The sequence below is a fragment of the Patagioenas fasciata genome, chromosome 1 (genome assembly GCF_037038585.1).
Source record: "Patagioenas fasciata isolate bPatFas1 chromosome 1, bPatFas1.hap1, whole genome shotgun sequence".
NCBI classification, from domain to species: domain Eukaryota; kingdom Metazoa; phylum Chordata; class Aves; order Columbiformes; family Columbidae; genus Patagioenas; species Patagioenas fasciata.
This window is the reverse complement of record NC_092520.1, coordinates 213078587-213099364: the sequence shown is the minus strand read 5'-3', so window position 1 is coordinate 213099364 and position 20778 is coordinate 213078587. Positions and strand designations below refer to the sequence as shown.

The following is a 20778-nucleotide window of genomic DNA, read 5'->3' as shown; positions in this document are numbered from 1 at the left end:
ATAATCCAGATCTTGCCCAGTCTGAGAAACACTCGCCCAGCACTTCGCTGAACTGTACAGAGTGTAACGACGAGCCAGGTTAAGACATTTTCTGATGCGCTGGGCATGAAGAACAAGAAGAGTCCAAGAAAGGACCATTTCTAAGGCAGATTCTCAGCTGACCTCTAACAACTGACTGCACTTGAGGATGAAGCCACAAGAGCTTTTGTTTTCAGGCCTTTGGAGTCAAATGAGCAATGCTGCTTGATGTCCACAAACAATCCAGTTCTTAGAGACCATTCCTGTGGTTCTGACCTGTTGCTTGTAGCCTACAACCACCATTCAAATACAGTATGAAATAACTTTATCAAGGCAGGTTGGGACAAGTGATGTTAAATACATCCAACACAGCATCAAGCAAAGAGAAAAAGAACTTAGTGATTTTTAGAAGTTTCAGATGGGTCAGAAAACACCTAGCCATGCTCTAGGGATGCTAGGGCCAGTTCTTGTTCTGCTGTCAAAAGTAATTAATAACACACTTTTTTCATAAAATTACACAATGGTTTGTGTTAAAAACTCCCCACAGTTCACCCCCTGCCATGAGCAGGGACATCTTTACCAGCTCAGGTTGCTCAGACCCCCGTCCAGCCTGGCCTGGGATGTCTCCAGGGATGGTTCATCGACCATCTCTCTCGCCAACCTGGGCCAGGCTCTCACCACCCTCAGGGCCAACAATTTCTTCCTCATGGCCAGCCTGAATCTCCCTCCTTTAGTTTAAAACCATCACCCCTTGTCCTACTGCAACAGCCCTGCTCAAAAGTCTGTCCCCATCTTTCTTATGGGCCCCTTTTAAGCACTGAAAGGCTGCACTAAGGTCTCCCTGGAGCTTCTCTTCTCCAGCTGAACAGCCCAGCTCTCTCAGCCTGTCCTCCCAGCAGAGCTGTTCCACCCTCAGGTCATTCCCATGGCTCCTCTGGCCCCTCTCCAGCAGGTCCATGTGTGTCCTGCACTGAGGACCCGGAGTTGGACACTTAAACATATAAACATCAATATGTATATGCTATACCGTAAAGGGAACAACCAATAAAAGAGGATAACCTAAAAACCATTCTTTGAAAACAGTCTCAATACTTGTCAGTGCATCTTGTGCTGTAAGGTGTGATGAGAGACCCCAATCAGCTTCATAATTTCAGACTTTTTTCTTATTATACAGAGAATTAATATTTTAGGTGCAAAGTAATGGCACTCACTACAGAACTAACTAATTGAAAAGTAGTTTAACACTTACAGTGGTCAGACTGGGATTCAGTTTTATGTGGTTTCTTTTCTCAGCCTCCCAAAACTACATGATCTTTAGCAAGAACTTCACACTGATGACACAGACAAAAATAGGAATTCTTGGGTTTTTTTCCCCAAGTTCTTCTCTTCCAGATTTCCATGACCAAGCTGCCATTTCCAGCTCTGAAAGTTTGCACTGACACGTCAGTAGTGACTCCTCACAAACCTCAGGATCAGAGACCAGCCAACCCTACCAGGGCAGGCTGATGAATGAAAAGCCCTACAAGAGCAAGGAATAAAAATTATGAAAGGAAGGAGCCTGGGAGCTAACAAAACAAGAACAACCAGAAACAGGCAAATGAAAAAAAAAAGGACAACAGGATTTGTAAGGATGAGAAAAGGAAAGATTCTCTGCATTTGAGGAGTGCTGAAAGAGTCAACTTCAAAAAGGCAGGAGGGAAAGATGTAGGTCGCTTCTGTATTCTTCCTTTTATTCATTTGTTAAATAAGGGCAACCCCACTTATTAATCTACTGTAACAATACGAGGATTAATTTCCCATCTGTGCAGCACTTTCAAAGCCTCATAGAAAAGCACCAACGAAACCGAGTGTCATGTTCTGTGTCCGTTGCAGTAGCAGGTAGACAAAAATCACCAGATTACTCCTGTGCACACACAGACAGACCTTTAGTTCCAAGTTCAAGTTAACGCAAGGAGAAGTTTTGATCTTTTGGCTCCAAGACATCAAAAAAACTTGTGCAACATGTCCACGTACCTGCCTGTCTACAGGAAATAATGTAGCGGAGACCGCTATGCAAACTGAACTGACTGCAAATCTCTCTTCTGCCCAAGACAGCAAGAAGGTGATCCAGATCAGAAAAGGGACAGAAAACTATGTGTATTGAAGTGGATGTGGGGGGACGAACGGGGACTTGCCAAGAAGGTCCTGCACACACCACTCACTCATTCCATGACACGGCACAATTCTCTTCCCAAATTTTTGCCTCAGGACCTCCACACCAGCAGCCAACCATGAACAGCAGATGATACGACCATTACTCCTGCAAAACCAGCTGAAGATGGGGAAATTAATTCTGTGAGGAACGCATGTGACTCAGATACTCACTGCTGGAGCTCCCAGGAGTACTGAACTGGGAAGTTTCAAGGAACTTTCGAGGTGTAGATAAGTTGGTGACGTCCATGAGAGGCACAGGAGACGCGTCTTTCACAAGCGAACTGTGAGGGGAAAGTATTAAAGCAAACAGTTTAGCACTCACAACAAATAATTCATTTATTCATTGAATTCCTAAGACTAAACAACAGTCATTTAAAATGGTTTTGATACAAGAGGTTTATAAAACTTAAAGCACAAGGTCACAAATGAATCCAAGCAGATGTTTACATATATACACATATAGCACAATGATAAATTAGCAGGAAATCATTAAGATCTTTCTAGAAAAGCACGTAGTGAGAACAGATGCTCCCCCTTCCACAGCTCTGGTCAACTACTTAATCCTTGAAGCTTTTCTACTTCCCACTAGAAACTTCCACCTTTTTTCCTCCTGTTCCAATTCCTGTTCTGAGCACACCTACATGCATCCCTCTCCAAATGAAGCTTCTTACTCAGAAAGACTTTCAACCTAGCCATTTTCACAATAAATTCATATAGTATTATTTGCCAAAAACATGTCATGCTGTCCCAGTTGCATAATGAAAGGCATCAAGTTGGATGGGGCAGGGAAATACCAGCAGGAAATCATTTCTAAGAAAAAGAAGCGGGGAAGGCTCCTATAGTGGAGCACTAACCCATATCCCTAAGAAACTCACCTCCACATCTGTTCAACCCATCCAGGGATGGTGACACCACCACTGCCCTGGGCAGCCTGTTCCAATGCCCCACAGCCCTTTCTGGGAAGGAATTCTTCCAAATATCAAATCTGAACCTTTGCTGGTGCAATTTAAGGCCTTTTCCTCTCCATAAACATTACTGCATCCTGGTCAACAGCCAAACTAGGGCAGCACACTGAAACAACGCAACAACACTGTCCTTGATGTAAGAGCTCACATTCTCAAATATCACAGAATCACAGGATGGTGGGGGTTGGAAGGGACCTCTGGAGATCACCCAGTCCAACCCACCTGCTAACGCAGGGTCACCAGAGCAGATCACACAGGAAGGTGTCCAGGTGGGTTTCAATGTCTCAGAGAAGGAGACTCCACAACCTCCCTGGGCAGCCTGGGCCAGGCTCTGGCACCTCAAAGGAAAGAAGTTTCTCCGCATGTTCAGATGGACCCTCCTGTGCTTCAGTCTGTGCCCATTGCCCCTCATCCTGTCCTTGGGCACCACTGAACAGAGTCTGGTCCATCCTCTGACACCCACCCTGGAGATATTTATAACCATTGATGAGATCCCCTCTCAGCTTCTCTTCTCCAGCTCAACAGCCCCAGCTCTCTCAGTCTCTCCTCATCTGAAAGATGCTCCAGACCCCTCACCATCTTTGTAGCTCTCTGTTGGACTCCCTCCAGTAATCCCTTGTCCTTCTTAAACTGGGGAGCCCAGAACTGGACACCAAACTCCAGATGTGGCCTCCCCAGGGTAGAGCAGACAGGGAGGAACAACCTCCCTGACCTGCTGGTCACACTTTTCCTAACACACCCCAGGTACCATCGGCCTCTTGGCCACAAGGGCACATTGGTGACTCATGGTCACCCTGTTGTCGACCAGAACTCCCAGGTCCTTCTCCGCAGAGCTGCTTTCCAATTATGTGCAACAGGGCATGTGGAAAACGATACAAAACCAGAAAAAGATAAGGGTGACTGCAGCAGTCGTACAAAATTGTAGTTAATTAGCAGTCACATAGTCTGGGTACACCAAAGCTTTGTGTCTGTTCTTAATTAAAAAAGAGTAAGGAAGAGACTGAAGAATTGCAAGCAACCCTCCCCTTCACAGAAATTTCCACTTCAATCAATCTTACACTTCATAAATTCATTTAATGCAACTTAACTCTCCCTCCTTTTATTTTTTGTAAGCATTTTTTACTTCTTATCATAATAAAATGCTCGTTTATCTTTTCTCTGCATCTTTATCCTACGCTGGCTCCTCTTCTGCTCCCTGTCCCTGTTTATTTCCTCTCCTAACTCAACAGGACCTATTGTCCAATACTGTGTGTCTCTCCTTTCTGGCCACTGTTTTTCTTCTTTCCTTCTCAACTCTATTGCCCTCCAACTTCAGAATTCACAAAATTAGGGAGAAAATAAGAGTCAGGCATCTATACTTAAGCTGAATTTGTGCTGATCAGTGGCACCAACCGGTTAAGGAGCTTTAACACCTTAAAACACATTAGAAAGAGACAGACACACTGCTCAGACTCCAATACTACAGCCTCCAGGTAGTAACCTTACAGTTACCTCTAAGTCTTTTAAGCCTTGGACATGTGCTAGAAAAGATGAGCAATTTTCCCCTGTGCCTGACCTGAGCCTCATGATCACGACATTTGTAAAAAGGCACATGCATCAGAGAAGAAAAAGAATAGTAAAAGGAACAGACCTCATCATCATTCTGCGGGAAGCAGCACAAACCCAACAGAATCACTAAAATGTGGGAGAACAAGAACAGACTGTTCACAGGCTTGAAGGTGCATCAACATATTTGGAGTTCTTCTGCTCTCTGCAGCCATGAACATGAGAAAGTTGCTTGCCAAAAATGAAAGGTTGAGGTGTGAGCTGATGGCATTCTCCCAAGAAACTTTCTATTTACACCAAGGAAAACGCTGTCCTCTTTTACCCTAAACACGATGCCCTCAGCTCACCTCACCAAACCCACCTCATTCTCCCTTTCTCCTTGCTGCGTTGTCCGACTCGGTTGGTCGATTTGATGTAAAGGTGACGGTGTAACTCATCGATCAGGACCAAGTGCATGTTCATCTTCTTGCTGTGCAGCTCCAGCCTCAGATCGCTCAATCCCTCCACCTGGAGAAGGGGACCCTCCAGCGAATCCACCGCCGACACCTGCAAGGAGAACACACAACAACTTTAAGGTCAATTCCTTCCTTTTTAAGAACTCCTGTTTAATCAGGCGACCATCTGAGTGCCATAGTCATTCTATACATAAACACTTAGCAAGCCGAACAATTTTAAGTAGTCTTGATCTCTATTCCTAGAAGAAAACTCAATATTAAAACAAAATCTGAACAACTCAGATTTAATGAGCAGTCTTCAAATATTTTGAGCGTATGTATAAAGCAAGTTAGTTAAAACACAGTTCATTAAATCCAAATCAAAGCACAGTTTATCACAAAACACAAATACTATCAAGTCAAAATGTGTTAGAAAAATACACTGATAATGTTGTTTGATTATTTTTATTCTTTTCATTACAGAACAACCAAACATTGTTCCTAATCCTATAAAGAGGGAGGAAAGGGTTCACATTTATTTGCCTCAAGCAATGTCATGATATAAATGAAAAGTCTTAGAAGGTCTCATCTTCCTCATCTCATATTAAGAAAAATAACTTTATACAAGCAACAGAATAACAGACATGGATCCAGACATGCAGAAAGATAAAGAGGCCATAGGTGACACTTCTCTGCTGATGCATTTCAGTGGTGACCACTTGACATCCAGTGGGAATTAGACTGAGGAACCTGATTTTCATTCATATCCTACAAACAATTGTGGACAAAAGCCACCGGGAATGACAAATAAGTGCATAAAAGCAACACTATCAACTGGTGTCTCGCCCGGTTCACTTGGTTTTTTAACTGCTTAGAGCAATTCCACAGTTACTAAAAATAGAAAAAATAATGGCATTCTTCTGCAGGGTCCAAAATCTCAGTAAGAAACTACAAACAGCTTATTTTGCTTACAGAAAGTGGTATAGATTTAAAATGTTTAAAAACAAGATTACCTAACAACTGAAGATATACTATTAGTGAAATAAGACAATTGCACTTGAGAATTTAAGTTTACAGCAAACCCACCAGCTAAACATTACAAATGAAGAGCTGGGATATAAAGTAAGTAGGGAGCCCAGCTAAGGTCTGGTCCTTAATACCAGTAAATATTAACTATACTGAAAGGACATCAACATCCATCAACAACACATTATTTAGTTTGCCTCCAAGTCAGGTATTACTCTGAAATAGCTCTGGCACAATCAGGTTTTTTCAATTAAGAGTAGTTTCCAAATAGAAGCTTTTCCCTTCCTCCTGAAAAATTTCGCCAAGAAGTGTCTAAATATGAAATTCATTACTCTGCACGTACGATGACAACGTGCACTCGCTGGCAAGTCTTTAGGACAGAGTTCAGGCCTGAGACTGAATTTGTGTCACAGTATTAAACACCATCACAGAATGGTTTGGGTTGAAGGGACCTTCACACCTCACCCAGTGGCATGAGCAGGGACATCTTCACCTAGATCGGGCCTGAGCACACTGAGGTTGGGCCTGGGTTCATAGAATCAGATAGTTTGGGTTGAAGGGGATGTTCAAAGCTCCCCCAGTTCCCCCCTGCCATGAGCAGGGACATCTTCACCAGCTCAGGTTGCTCAGAGCCCCCTCCAGCCTGGCCTGGGATGTCTCCAGGGATGGTTCATCCACCACCTCTCTGGCCAACCTGGGCCAGGCTCTCACCACCCTCAGGGCCAACAATTTCTTCTTTATATCCAGCCTGAAACTCCTTCCTCTAGTTTAAAACCATCACCCCTTGTCCTGTCTCAAAAGGCCCTGCTCAAAAAGTCTGTCTCCAACAAGGACAAAGGTCCCAGAGGACTGAACAGGCTCCTCCTAAACCCACCAACACTTAGAGGGTCCCCCTCACTCAACACAAAGCACTATCCATCCTCTCTCTCCCCAATATCTATTTGTGAACAATTCTGGAAGTTTGGCCAGAGCACAAGACAAATCCACACCACAGATGAAGCAAAACAACCCAAATTTTCTTCTCCACAAAGAGCTGAGATGCCAGAGCACCTACTAATAGAGACAGATCGGCAGACAGAGCTTGGAAACCTTTGGTAGAAGCGTAAAGTGCTACTTTTTATCTTCTTCCTTTGGCAGGTTGAGACATATCCCAAATTTCCCAATTCCAAAGGCACTTAAATCACCCCAGGGGGGTCATGGATCCATCACCGCCCTGGAAGCCACCAGCAATGGCACCAAAGTAACAACAAGCTCAGGAACATTTGTCCATCTGAGAAGCTGAGAGATGAAAACAGTGAGTGAAGAACTGAAAGCAAGCAGGAAAATGAAATTAAAGGGGTTCCAAGTCACCCAGGAGACGGATTATCTAAAACACAAGCAACAAAACATTTAAAGCTTTCCCCTCAAATCATTCAGCTCTATTTTTACCTTAGCAGTTCCTAAAGTGTTAGTTTTTCTCCTAATTAAGACCAACATAGAGCTCTGAAGTAGATATTTTAAGAAACAAATGGAACAGTCAATCACTTATTGGACTTAAAAAACCCCACACTGATCACCTTCTTCTGAACAAAGTCACTGTTTTTGACTTCTTAGGTTGGGTTTATCGGGTGGGTTGTTAGTGATGGCCTTGCTGACACTTCATATTCACAGGTAGACAAGCTGGAAATTGTGTCCTTGATAAATGCCACTTGCCCAGTGACCCAACTCCCCATGGGCAAGTTTCAACATGATGTTCACCTGGAGCCTTTTAATTAAAGGGAGCCCCAATGAACTGCTTGTTTCTGGTATTTTATTTCCCATCACCACCAATGACAAAGAGAAAACTCAAACCTTTTATGTTCAGAACAGCTTTGGGTCTGGAAAGTAACTACAGGCTCAACCGCCTTCATGAAAGTCAAGGTAAAGCCTCCAATTGGTTTAGATGGCAATAAATATAAACATTATGTTAAAAAGAAGTGCAAATTTCAATGATTTAAATCCTAGCAACAAGCAAGCTATAAACCAGCACTTCATATTGCATTTCAGAAAATAAAACATGAGCTTAGAACAACTTATGTACAGGAGAAGCTACCACAAAGCAGTAGTATAAGCAACTAAAATGCAAAGACACCTACAAAGAAAGTACAAAATTAAAAATACACTACAAATAGATCAAATAATAGAACTCTTACAAGAAAAAGCTTGACAGGTTGTGTTCCATCTGACCATCATGAGCAAGATCAGTTCCTAAATCTCATTGTCAGCAAATAACCACAGTCATCACAAAGGCTTTGCTCTCCAGAAATGGGGAGATGAAGACTTAGAGATGATGGAAAAAGAAAAGTGAGGCAGAAAATGAACAGGAACATCAGCAATAGTAACAACAGCTCTGCTCACCGCTAAGAAACACAAGGAAAAGTAGTTTACAACTGATTTTGAAGTCCAAGTATCCACCTGGGCCGTCTTAAGATGTTCAACTGTCTTGAGAAAGAGTGAGGACTTGGAAAATCCCCATGGTGGGTCAGAGGCAACAGCCACAAGCAATGAGGTGGGAACTGAGAGCAAGACCGCAAATAAATAAGACTTTAAAAATCAAATTCATAACAGTGACTATGTCTATCGTTGGCTAAATTTAAATCAAGACAGCAGTTTTAAGCCCCCACTCAGCCAATAACAACCACCACTTGTATCAGCCAAGAGACCCAAATATACAATAAAAATACTTTCAACTTCGAAGGTCATGAACATCTATTATTGTTATTATTACTACTCAGGCATATCATTTAAACTAGTTGTTCTTCACCTTTTCTCATTTCAAACCCTAATATCGCAAAAGGAGATAAGTGGAAGTGGGAGACAGGCCAGAGTACAACAAGTAACATAAATTTAGGAGAAAAAACCCTTAATTTTGCATTTTTTTATGCAGATGCTGCTCCTCTGCTTACAGTATAAAAAAATAAATTAAGGAAAAGGTAGGTGTGTTATAGAAAGAAACTTAAGCATTTGGGGTTGACTGTGTTTATATTGGGAGAATCAACACTAAATATCAAGAGCATTTTACATTGTAAAAGGCAACTCTGTATATCCCTCTAAAATCGTAAACTTGAAAAAACCACCACCCACACTTCTCCACAGGTTGAACAAACCTAATGACTGCAGCATCTTCTTATAGATGATGTGCCTCTGACATCCAGCCATCCCGGGGGTTCTCTACAAGAAAATCTCAATACCTTTTCTTGCAGAGGAGCCCCAAAACTGGACCCGGTTCTACACATTCAGCCTCAGTCCCTTCCACTGACCTGCTGGTTATGATCCTGCAAATACAGGGAACATCCGAATAACGGGACACAGCGAGATTCCACACAATATTGGGTTATCCAAATGTCAGCAAGGGAGCAGAACCTTGTTCTCCCTGTTGCTGACACCCCGTGCACACACACACACACAGAGAATTTAATTAACGAGATTAATACACCACCCCTGCTTTATTTTTCTTAATCATTACTCTTGTAGGTGTGTGGGATAATGAAGATTAAAGATGTTAAAAAACATGCAATAACATCACATTTAATTAGATTTTCTGGCCTCTGTTTTGTCCCCTCAGCTTCGATTTGTCAAGTAGTTACTTTGTTTTTAATAATTCTATTGCCTACCATGTGCTCTTCATACAAACAAAAGCACTAATGTGTAGAATTGTATATCACAGTATCACAGTATGTTTGGGATTGGAAGGGACCTCAAAAGATCATCCAGTCCAATCCCCCTGCTGGAGCAGGAACACCTAGGTGAGGTCGCACAGGAATGTGTCCAGGCGGGCTTTGAATGTCTCCAGGGAAGGAGACTCCACAACCTCCCTGGGTAGCCTGTTCCAGTGCTCTGTTACCCTCACTGAGAAGAAGTTCTTTCTCAAATTTAAGTGGAACCTCTTGTGTTCCAGCTTGATCCCATTGCCCCTTGTCCTATCATTGTTTGCCACTGAGAAGAGCCTGACTCCATCCTCATGGCACTCACCCTTTATATATTTATAAACATTAATAAGGTCACCCCTCAGTCTCCTCTTCTCCAAACTAAAGAGCCCCAGCTCCCTCAGCCTTTCTTCATAAGGGAGATGCTCCACTCCCTTAATCATCTTTGTTGCCCTACACTGGACCCTCTCCAGCAGTTCCCTGTCCTTCTTGAACTGAGGGGCCCAGAACTGGACACAATATTCCAGATGGGGTCTCACCAGGGCGGAGTAGAGGGGAAGGAGGACCTCTCTCGATCTACTGACCACCCCCCTTGTAATACACCCAAGGACGCCATTGGCCTTCCTGGCCACAAGGGCCCAGTGCTGGCTCATGGTCATCCTGTTGTCCACCAGGACCCCCAGGTCCCTTTCCCCTACACTGCTCTCTAATAGGTCATGCCCCAACCTATACTGGAACTTGGGATTGTTCCTGCCCAGATGCAGGACTCTACACTTTCCCTTGTTAAATTCCATCAGGTTATCCCCCGCCCAACTCTCCAGCCTGTCCAGGTCCCGCTGGATGGCGGCACAGCCTTCTGGCGTGTCAGCCACTCCTCCCAGCTTAGTGTCATCAGCAAACTTGCTGGTAGTACACTCAATTCCCTCGTCTAAATCATTAATGAATATATTGAATAATATTGGCCCCAGTACTGACCCCTGAGGCACTCCACTAGATACTGGCCTCCAACTGGACTCCGCACCATTGACCACCACTCTCTGGCTTCTCTCTTTAAGCCAGTTTGCAACCCACCTCACTACTCTATTGTCGAGACCACACCTCCTCAATTTAGCTGTGAGGATGCTGTGAGGGACTGTGTCAAAGGCTTTACTGAAGTCAAGGTAGACCACATCCACCGCTCTGCCATCATCCATCCACCTTGTTACATTCTCATAAAAGGCTATGAGGTTGGTCAAGCATGACTTCCCCTTGGTAAAGCCATGCTGACTGCCCCTAATGACCCTCTTATCCCTGATGTGCCTTGAGATGGCACCAAGGATAAGCTGTTCCATTACTTTCCCAGGGACAGAGGGGAAGAGTTCTAACTATAAGACTCTGGTTAATAATGATAATGGAATAGCAACTTTTTTCAAAGAACCTAAAAATTACACATATGGAAGAGAATTACAAGTGTCCAAGAGTCTACAAAAAGCACCTGAGGGTCCTTCACACCTCTTTCTCACACCCACCTGTCTAAATAGAAATAAGTGATTATTACTCGGGTAGATAATGGCATTGTGGTTGAGTCCCTGGGTAATTCCAGGCCAGAGAGCTCCCCAATATGTTCTCTTTGTAGGGGTTGGGATGCAGAGAGAAGTTACAGCAAAACAGCCAAAGGTGAATCAACAGCCAAACATTGTGTTATTCTTTCAAAAGCTGATTTACCACGAGCAAAAAGGACCAAAAAAAATGGTAAGTAATGCCCATCAGCCCCATTTTCTTGTTTTCTTTTAACTCTGAAAGAAGTTTGTTGCTCTTATTACAAGTCACACTTCAAAAAAACCAAAATTAATAGTGAAATAATATGAAAATATTGGTCTGGAATACATATAATTTGGTTCAGATTATCTGATAGTTATTTCTGACGTTCACCTCTACTTATCTAGATCTATTCATTATGTACTTACTACCTACAATAACATGTAGTGACCATTTAGAAAATAAAGATCAACTAAATAAACCTGAAAAAACAGCTCTGCTTTGTATGCCGTAAAAATCCCACGTTTATAGAAAATATCACCAGAAGCATCAGGCAGCTTGTTTAAAAGTCACAGGCAGTTTACAATTGGGCTTAACTGCCTTCAAATGAAAACACTGCTAAACATTTGCCTCTAACATGCAATTTGGAAGGTTTTAATTTCGCATTCCACAACAAACTAGAACCTAAGTACCAACACGGTATTTGTTAAAACTCTTCTTTCCTGACTTGGGCCGAAGTTTTCCAATCTACAGTTCAACTGACATATTCCCTTCAAAGGTTTTTCAAGTTATTCTAATTTTCAACAAATAAGTGTAAAAATAGATGGGATAAAGGGTTTTTACACAGTCCAGGAAATCAACAAACAGAAATACAATGAAACCCTCCACTAGATACGTCTTCAGGGCAGAAAAGTCTTACATGTGGGTAGGAACAACCCCAGGTTCCAGTGTAAATTGGGGAATGACCTATTAGAGAGCAGTGTAGCGGAAAGGGAGCTGGGGGTCCTGGGGACAGCAGGGTGACCATGAGCCAGCACTGGGCCCTTGTGGCCAGGAAGGCCAATGGTACCTGGGGTGGGTTAGAAGGGGGTGGTCAGTAGGTCAGAGAGGTTCTCCTGCCCCTCTGCTCTGCCCTGGGGAGACCACCCCTGGAATATTGTGTCCAGTTGTGGCCCCTCAGTTCCAGAAGGACAGGGAACTGCTGGAGAGAGTCCAGCGCAGCCACCAAGATGCTGAAGGGAGTGGAGCATCTCATTTTGGTTTGGGATGGGATGTGACAGCCCTGTTCACAAAACTCTTACAGCAAACAGCAGCTGCAGGTGGCTGGAGACACCTTCTTAGAGTGAGATACACCAGTGAGTTTTTCACATCCATTAACACATCAGGAACATTCACTGGTGAGGGAGTGAATTTCCTAACAAATACCTTAAATAATGATCACTGAATTGATTAATTATCTTTTTTCCATTTTGGCAGTGATACAGTTATAAGAGATCAGAAGGAGTGAAAAGACAGGGCAGCCGATGTTAAAAACTGAAAAGTAGTTCAATCAAGTAGATATTACCGAAGCAGTGGAAGGAACTGGAAGCAATAGCTTCGCTATATTATTAGAGGTATTTCATTTGAATTGATGTATGTGATACTTCCACACTCTCAAACTCAAGTCTATTACAACTCAGTGATTAAGTTACCACTTGAAAAATTAGTTTTTAGTTTGTTTAGTGTTTCAATTTTTCAGTTTATTCCACTTGTTACATTTGGGGTAGTTTTTGTTTCTCTCTGCTTCTTCCCACTCGGTTTTCAGTCTTTTAAATAAATATATTTGAAACCAAAGCCAGTTAAATGTTCTTTCAGTCCACATGATTTATTCCAACTCATTTTGATTCACTATTGATAACACTTAAATTTGTTGTGGTTATACTGTAATTCCTCTCAGTGTTGTTCGTTAACACAGTAAAATAGTGCTTGACAGAAAACAATATGATTTAATTTACTTTTTCTGCTGCTGTTGTCCTCATAGCCACATTGTTAAGTAGAGTAGCAGAATTAAACATCTGCAGATGACCCTGCTTTTCTCCACCACCCATCATCTCAAAGGGACTGAGACATATCGAGCATAAACCATTCGTCCTGGTTTTGGTAAAAAACAAGTTTCTCTTTTAGTGAATTTGCCTGTCAGCTAAAGCTTCATATCAGCTGCATTTTCCTGGAGAACCAGATACATTGTTTGGTCAACATAGCAATGGAATGCAAAGTTCCCAATAAGCATGGATGGACATCTCACTAGAGGGGCAAGAGAAACAGGTGGCCAAGAAACTGACCACAGTATAACATCCCATTCACATGAATACTTCATATAAAAGTGGGAGATCACGAGGATCTCTGCCCTTTTTTGTCCCTTTTTTCTTATGGCCAACATGAGGAAAGGACCTTCCGAGTCGTCCCTGTGAACTGAGGCCTAGTGACAGACTGAATCCAGCTCCAGCTGGCTGCCCAGTCCAGTCCAGGACTTCGGGTGCTGGCTCTGCAGTTGCTGAGACTTTCAAGATTGGTTTTGTACATTTTGTAAGATTTTCTCTATTCTTATTAGTAGCATTAGTAAAACATTTTTAATGTTTCCAACTCTCTTCTCTCTGCCCTTCTTTCCCTCCTGATCACCTGTTATGCGTGGGAAGGGGGAGGCCAAAGTGGGAAGAGGGGGGAGATGAGGTTAACAACACATCAGCCAGGGTTTTACTGTCACCCCACAACCAAAACCCTCAACACCATGGAAAAAAACAAGTTGAGAAAAGGGATAGGAGTGAAAACAGACTGAAATTGCACCTGGACAACAGCGAGAACATAAGTTTACTTCAGTGGTTTTTGATTATGTTCTCTCCCCCCCACCCCCCCCCCAACCTCAAAACCCAAATCAGTGACCGGAAGTGGGAACTAGCAATAAATTGAGCAAGATTTTACCAAGTCAAGGCTGTTTTGCATGCAAAATTCCTATGTTTTCCATGGATGATGGAGATAATCACAGTACCACAGAACGGTGACGTTGGCAGGGATCTCTGAAGGTCACTCGGCCCTACACCCCCGCAGAAGCTGGGCCATGCCCATGTGGCTTCGAAGATCTCCGAGGATGGGGTCACCACAGCCTCACAGTGTCAAACCCAAACCATGGGACACACTGAGGACTTGCAGCTGAGCTGCACTTCAATCCAGAAGTTGGGAATTGTCTGCTACCAAACCAGCTTAGACCAGCACACAGAATGGTGTGAACTGGTATCAAGACACACATCAGCTAAGATGACCCTGAACTTGAAGAACACCCAGGTTACAGAATAGAACCATAAAATCATTTTAGGTTTAAGAAACCTTCAAGATCATCAAATCCAACCATAACCCAACTTTAGCACTAAACCATGTCCCTAAGAACCTTGTTTAAATAACTTTTAAACCCGTCCAGGGCTGGTGACTCCAGCAGTGCCCTGAGGGTTGTCCCGAACAAGGAGCCTTCAGCTAAAAAGCGTGGAAAATAGGAAAAGTGCAGGGATCAGAAATGGCAATTCCTGCCTGTCACTGCCTCCTTCCTCTTGAAAACAGGGAAAAGAGAAGACTTTGTTTCCTAAAAATCATTGTAAAATAGATGTGAATCCTCACGGGATCTGAAGATTAACGAGCAGCTGTAAAACACCCATGACGAACAGTACTGAGTGCCAATTAACATACTGGATATTGAGGTGACAGAAGTAATTGCTACCAATTTAGTTCACTTTTAAACAACTTCATGACATCAACAAGCTAAAAGCAAACAACTGTAAGAAAGCTGATAACTAAAGACAACAATTAATTTGCATTATTTTGGAAACAGCTGAGGTCAATCCCTTCCTTGACATACAAGGACTTGCCAACTAAATGATGCACAAAGGGGGAGACTGGTGCAGATGAACTATGTGGAAAGGGCAAGAAGTTGGAAAGATACTGAGTTACACACAGAAAAGTGCTCGGGTTGCAAGAATACAGCTCCTCCTGAGCTAAATAATCAGTGTAAGCTTATTTGTTAATAATTCAGGAAGGACAGGGAAAAGCTGCATATAGGAATGGCGTAAAAGGGTTATTTCTTCATGAGGTTTGTTTTCTCTTAAACACAGCACTACACTAAGCAATAACAAAGTCTATATGAAGACTAAAGAGTAACACAACTCTTTTGAATGCCTTAGAGACGAGTGTTTTCTAGAGAACCCAACTCCAGCAAGCCTAACTCCACAATTTGGCTTCCTAAATCCATCAGCTCAGCCAGTCTCACCTTTTCTCCCCCCTCTCATAAACAAACTTCCATGTTACTGTTTTTTCTCTGTAAACTTTAAAATATTGATAAAATGATGTTCCTCGCTTGCTGTCCTTCAGCCCAGCTACATAAATCTCATTCTTTGGTACTCGCCTCAGGCCTGTCACTGATCAATCATTGCACTTCCTCCACCTGTCACTCTAATTCATCAATGTCTCTCTGGTAATGAAGTGCCAAAACCAACAGTAGTGCTCAAGGAATACAGCAGCTAAAAACAACAAAAAAAAGCATTATCCAACTGCTTACTCTACCACAAAACATAAGCAATTTTTAGTACAGTATTGGTCAAATTACTTCCCCAAAATAAAGAAATCAGAGGATCTATCAGCATCACATAACTGCCCAAGACTTTCCATTGGAGTGACACCCTGATGGAGATGACACTTATATTGCCCCAGTACCTTCTGGGCTTGAAATCCCTGGTAGCTACTGGGCAAACCAGATGAAATGAGGAAATCAAAGATTCAGTTCTCCGCTACAAAAAGCACAAACAGCTCAGCTACAGAACTCATGGCCAACAGGCAACACCACCAAAAGTTTCAAGTGCTGTAAAAACTGACAGGGACAAATTAAAGGAAGAAAGCTACTGAGTGCTCTTCATAATATACCAGTTATCGCATCGAAAGCTGTGTGTTGCCAAGTGCTGGGAGTGTTTTGGGAAGGGATTGCTATTGCTTGCTCAGAATATAATCACAATAGTTTGGGTTGAAAGGACTTTCAAAGCTCACCCAGTGCCACCCCTGCCATGAGCAGGGACATCTTCACCAGCTCAGGTTGCTCAGAGCCCCGTCCAGCCTGGCCTGGGATGTCTCCAGGGATGGTTCATCCACCACCTCTCTGGCCAACCTGGGCCAGGCTCTCACCACCCTCAGGGACAACAATTTCTTCTCTATAACCAGCCTGAATCTCCCCTCCTTTAGTTTAAAACAATCACCCCTTGTCCTATCACAACAGGTCCTGCTGAAAAGTCTGTCCCTATCTTTCTTCTCAGCCCCTTTTAAGTCCAAAGGGGCCACACTAAGGTCTCCCTGGAGCTTCTCTTCTGCAGTTGAACACCCCAACTCTCTCAGCCTGTGCTCCCAGCAGAGCTGTTCCAGCCTCGGGTCATTCCTGTGGCTCCTCTGGCCCCTCTCCAGCAGGTCCATGTGTGTCCTGTGCTGAGGACCCAGAGCTGGACCAGCACTGCAGGGAGGTCTCACCACACTGGGGCAGAGGGGCAGGATACCGTCCCTGACCTGCTGCCCACACTCCTTTTGATACATCTCAGGATACAATCGGCCTCGGTGCTGCAAGCGCATGGTGCCGGCTCACATGTCATCTCTCACCCCCCAGCACCCCCAAGTCCCCACATTCCCTTCTTTATCCTCTGCACACACTGTATTGGTCTGTGACCAGTGCTGCTCTAACCCTGTCCAGAACCTGTATTACATCTCTCTGGAGCACCGCCAGGGGCTGGCAATCAGTTATACTTATGACACCATCAAAAACAAAGGCTTTTCCTTCCACTTTTCCATACTTCGTCTCTTCAGTTAATGCATTATCATTCCATCTTAATTGCAATTAAGCAAAGTGTGTTTTTTCAGGACCATCTCTGTCCCAAAAGTCTTCTCTCTATATGAATGACATAGAGAACAATGAGGTCCTAACAGACTACAATAAAACATCGGTATTTTAGTTTCAGTGCAAGCTGCAGTTTCTCCCATTGATTCTCTTGCTGTCTCCAAGATGACATGTAGTTTTTTTCACACCCTCTATGACCCACACCAGCAATGTTACAGCAATCTTTAACTCTTTACAATTAGCTCCTCACCTATTTATTTACTCATTTGTTTTATTGCAGAACCCATACATTCACGAAAGGGAATAATGAACCATAGTGTTAGACAAGCATTGCCTCCTGCTCAAACAGGCACATGCTCCATCCATCTTCATTTATGAAGGAAACTCTTCCTCCAGCTCTACATGACGTTTTTTCCATCATAACACCTTGAAGGTTACTTGGCATCATTATGCCAACTTAACCAGGAATTTATCAATTTACTTCAATGGAAAACTTCTGGCTTAAACTCACATCAAGTGCTTCCTGTGCTTTACTAGAAGGTGAATTTATTACACCTTCTGACCCACCATTCACTAGCTTGGAAGTTGCATTTTTTAAAAAATGCAATTAGATCTATCTAGATTATTTTACATTGACACATATACAATCCAATCTATCTTCAATAATTTCTCTTGGTGTTCGGTCCAATATTTTACTCGGGAGAGAACCATGTCTGTACAATCCCAAGTTGAAAAACAATGCGTGGAAAGACCAGTAAGCACTGGGAAAACATCACCCGTATTCCGAGATGAAGTGATAAAAACGCCAACATATCACAGAATAAAGTCCATAGCTTAATAATAGAAATTACCAACAGCATAAATAACAAAAGAAACATCAAACTCAATTAAATGCTTAATGTTCAGAAACATTCATTCTCAAAAGGATCTATGATAATGTTAAGGATACCTCTCCCTTTTACATAATCCCAGAATGTCAGGGGTTGGAAGGGACCTGGAAAGCTCATCCAGTGCAATCCCCCCATGGAGCAGGAACACCCAGCTGAGGTTCCACAGGAAGGGGTCCAGGCGGGTTTGAATGTCTGCAGAGAAGGAGACTCCACAACCTCCCTGGGTAGCCTGTGTTCGGTCACCCTCATTGGGAAAAAGTTTCTCCTCAAATTTAAGCAGAATCTCCTGTGTTCCAGTTTGAACCCATTACCTCTTGTCCTACCATTGTTTGTCACTGAGAAGAGCCTGGCTCCATCCTCCTGACACTCACCCTTTCTATATCTGTAAACATGAATGAGGTCCCCCCTCAGTCTCCTCTTCTCCAGCTCCAGAGCCCCAGCTCCCTCAGCCTTTCCTCACACGGGAGATGCTCCACTCCCTTCAGCATCTTTGTTGCCCTGCGCTGGACTCTCTCCAGCAGTTCCCTGTCCTTCTGGAGCTGAGGGGCCACAACTGGACACAATATTCCAGGTGTGGTCTCCCCAGGACAGAGCAGAGGGGCAGGAGAACCTCTCTGACCTACTGACCACCCCCTTCTAACCCACCCCAGGTACCATTGGCTTCCTGGCCACAAGGGCCCAGTGCTGGCTCATGGTCACCCTGCTGTCCCCAGGACCCCCAGCTCCCTTTCCCCTACACTGCTCTCTAATTTTGTCAAGGTCAGTGTCTTGTCTATCTGCATGTTACTTCTACCATAAGATGCTGGATGCCTCCACTCCACCTGCATTATACCATATTTTCTTATTTAATTAACTTTACATCACCTTAAATGAATGGTTGTTATTAGCAGAGTGATATCTATGGAGAGGTACCGGTGCTTGTTGCTTCATGAATCAAGCGTGGAGAGGCTGAGTCCAAGAACATGTCCATATAAATGGAGTGTTAGGCAATAACAGTTAAATGCAATAGACTGTCTTATAATGGAAATTACAGGATAAAATACAGTGAGAAAGTTAACGGTAAGTATACTAAGGGAAACAATCATGTTTCAAAGGCAAAGAAATTCAGCATGTTCTAGTGTGTTCAAACCCAGCCCAGCACCTCAACCATCCAGCTAATGGGTTTGCCAAGCATTAAAAACTACTACAGAACAACATTCCTTTCAGTATAAAGATCGCAGTAATCTCAATTGGGGTGCAGCCCTTGAGTTATCAGCTTCCCAATTGTGTCCTCTAACCGGCTTCTTTGGAAGCAAGAAGGTCAGCAATGACAAGACACAGGGTAGTTGGGAAAATCTTTAAGGAAAGTATTGGGAAATTATTATTAGACTTGTAATTCAAAGGAAAGAACTTCCAGCAGGGCCAAAATTTAAATTTTGTAGTACAAGGTTTTCTATAGAATCCCAAACCAACAGAAGTCTCTTCTTTCCACTTGCAGCATTAATGTCCAAATATAAACCAGCTTCACAGCAGTACCTGAATCCCAGCTCTGCAATACAATATGCAGAAACCAAATAAACGACTGCTTGTATTGATTTTCATTGTTCCAGCTGAAAAGTTGAGAGTAAATAAAATACGTACCAAGAACCACGTTGTATTTTCCTCTTAAATTTCATTATTCCAGACTACTTAAAGCCTAAGAAGTCTGCTCACTACATGGTACTGAATTGGAATACTCTCCTCGTGCTACACTGAGAAAAACCCCAGGCACCACCTCTATTCAAGTTCCAAAACTTAAACCTCCCCTCAACAACCCTGCCCAGGGTTACAAACATCCAGCATTTTCTGGAAAGATGTTAATCACTCCAAATCCCTTTGCGGAGGATTAACATGAAATTCATAGGAATAGGAGACACTTATCAAGCAGGACACATTCACTATGGGATGAGCAAGAAGAAACCACAAGTACATACAGAGCAATTTCCCTTCTTCGCTCTGGAGAAGACATTAGAATATTTTGAAGCTCCTTGTTCAACTCAACTCCGCATCATGAACCAGGTCCCTTGTCCTTATCCACTGTTCTCCTAAATTTCTTATCTATAGTTAATCTATTTCCTTCCCCACACCACCTCTCCCTTCCAACTGCCTCAGTAGCTTCACCATCATTTTTTCACAATGTTTCCACTTATCAAAACATCTGATCACATTCTCATGCACCAAGTAGCCCAGTTGTGTTGTTAAGTCCTGTAGTTAAGTAAAGTAAAACTTACTCATAAATTACTTCAGCAATGGAGCTGGTCAGCACCTCCAGTTCAGACAGGTAGGTTCTTGATATCAAGGCCAGATTTTACAACCAAATAATGCTCTTCAAAAAATGAACTCAACGCAGATCTTGCATTCTACACAGCTGGGCAAAACCACATTTAATGCATCATGAGGCCGCCAGTGGTGAACTCAATGTGCTTGTACTGCTGCATCAGCACAATGGCAAACGACCTCATTGCCCTTTGTCCCCAACTCCGGTCCTGCACAGCTGGATGCCACCCCGGGTACATTTAATTGAACGCAACAAGAGTGGCCAGCAGTTCAGCTTTAGAAAAAGAACAAACTGGCAACAATGCAAACTTACAGTAAGAAAGCAGTCAGCTCTGA

The 20778-nt window shown here is 43.1% G+C and overlaps 1 protein-coding gene across 4 annotated transcripts in view; it reads right to left on the bottom strand.

The window, feature by feature from the left end:
* EXOC4 (exocyst complex component 4) overlaps positions 1–20778 on the bottom strand; it is a 411272-nt gene that overhangs the window by 359814 nt on the left and 30680 nt on the right. For all 4 annotated transcript variants that reach the window (XM_065856603.2, XM_071803542.1, XM_071803543.1 and 1 more), the window contains exons 4-5: positions 5083–5267; positions 2383–2492 (exon numbers count right to left, since the gene is read on the bottom strand). In XM_065856603.2, coding sequence (XP_065712675.1) covers positions 2383–2492; positions 5083–5267 — 295 coding nt within the window. The remainder of the gene's footprint in view (positions 1–2382; positions 2493–5082; positions 5268–20778) is intronic.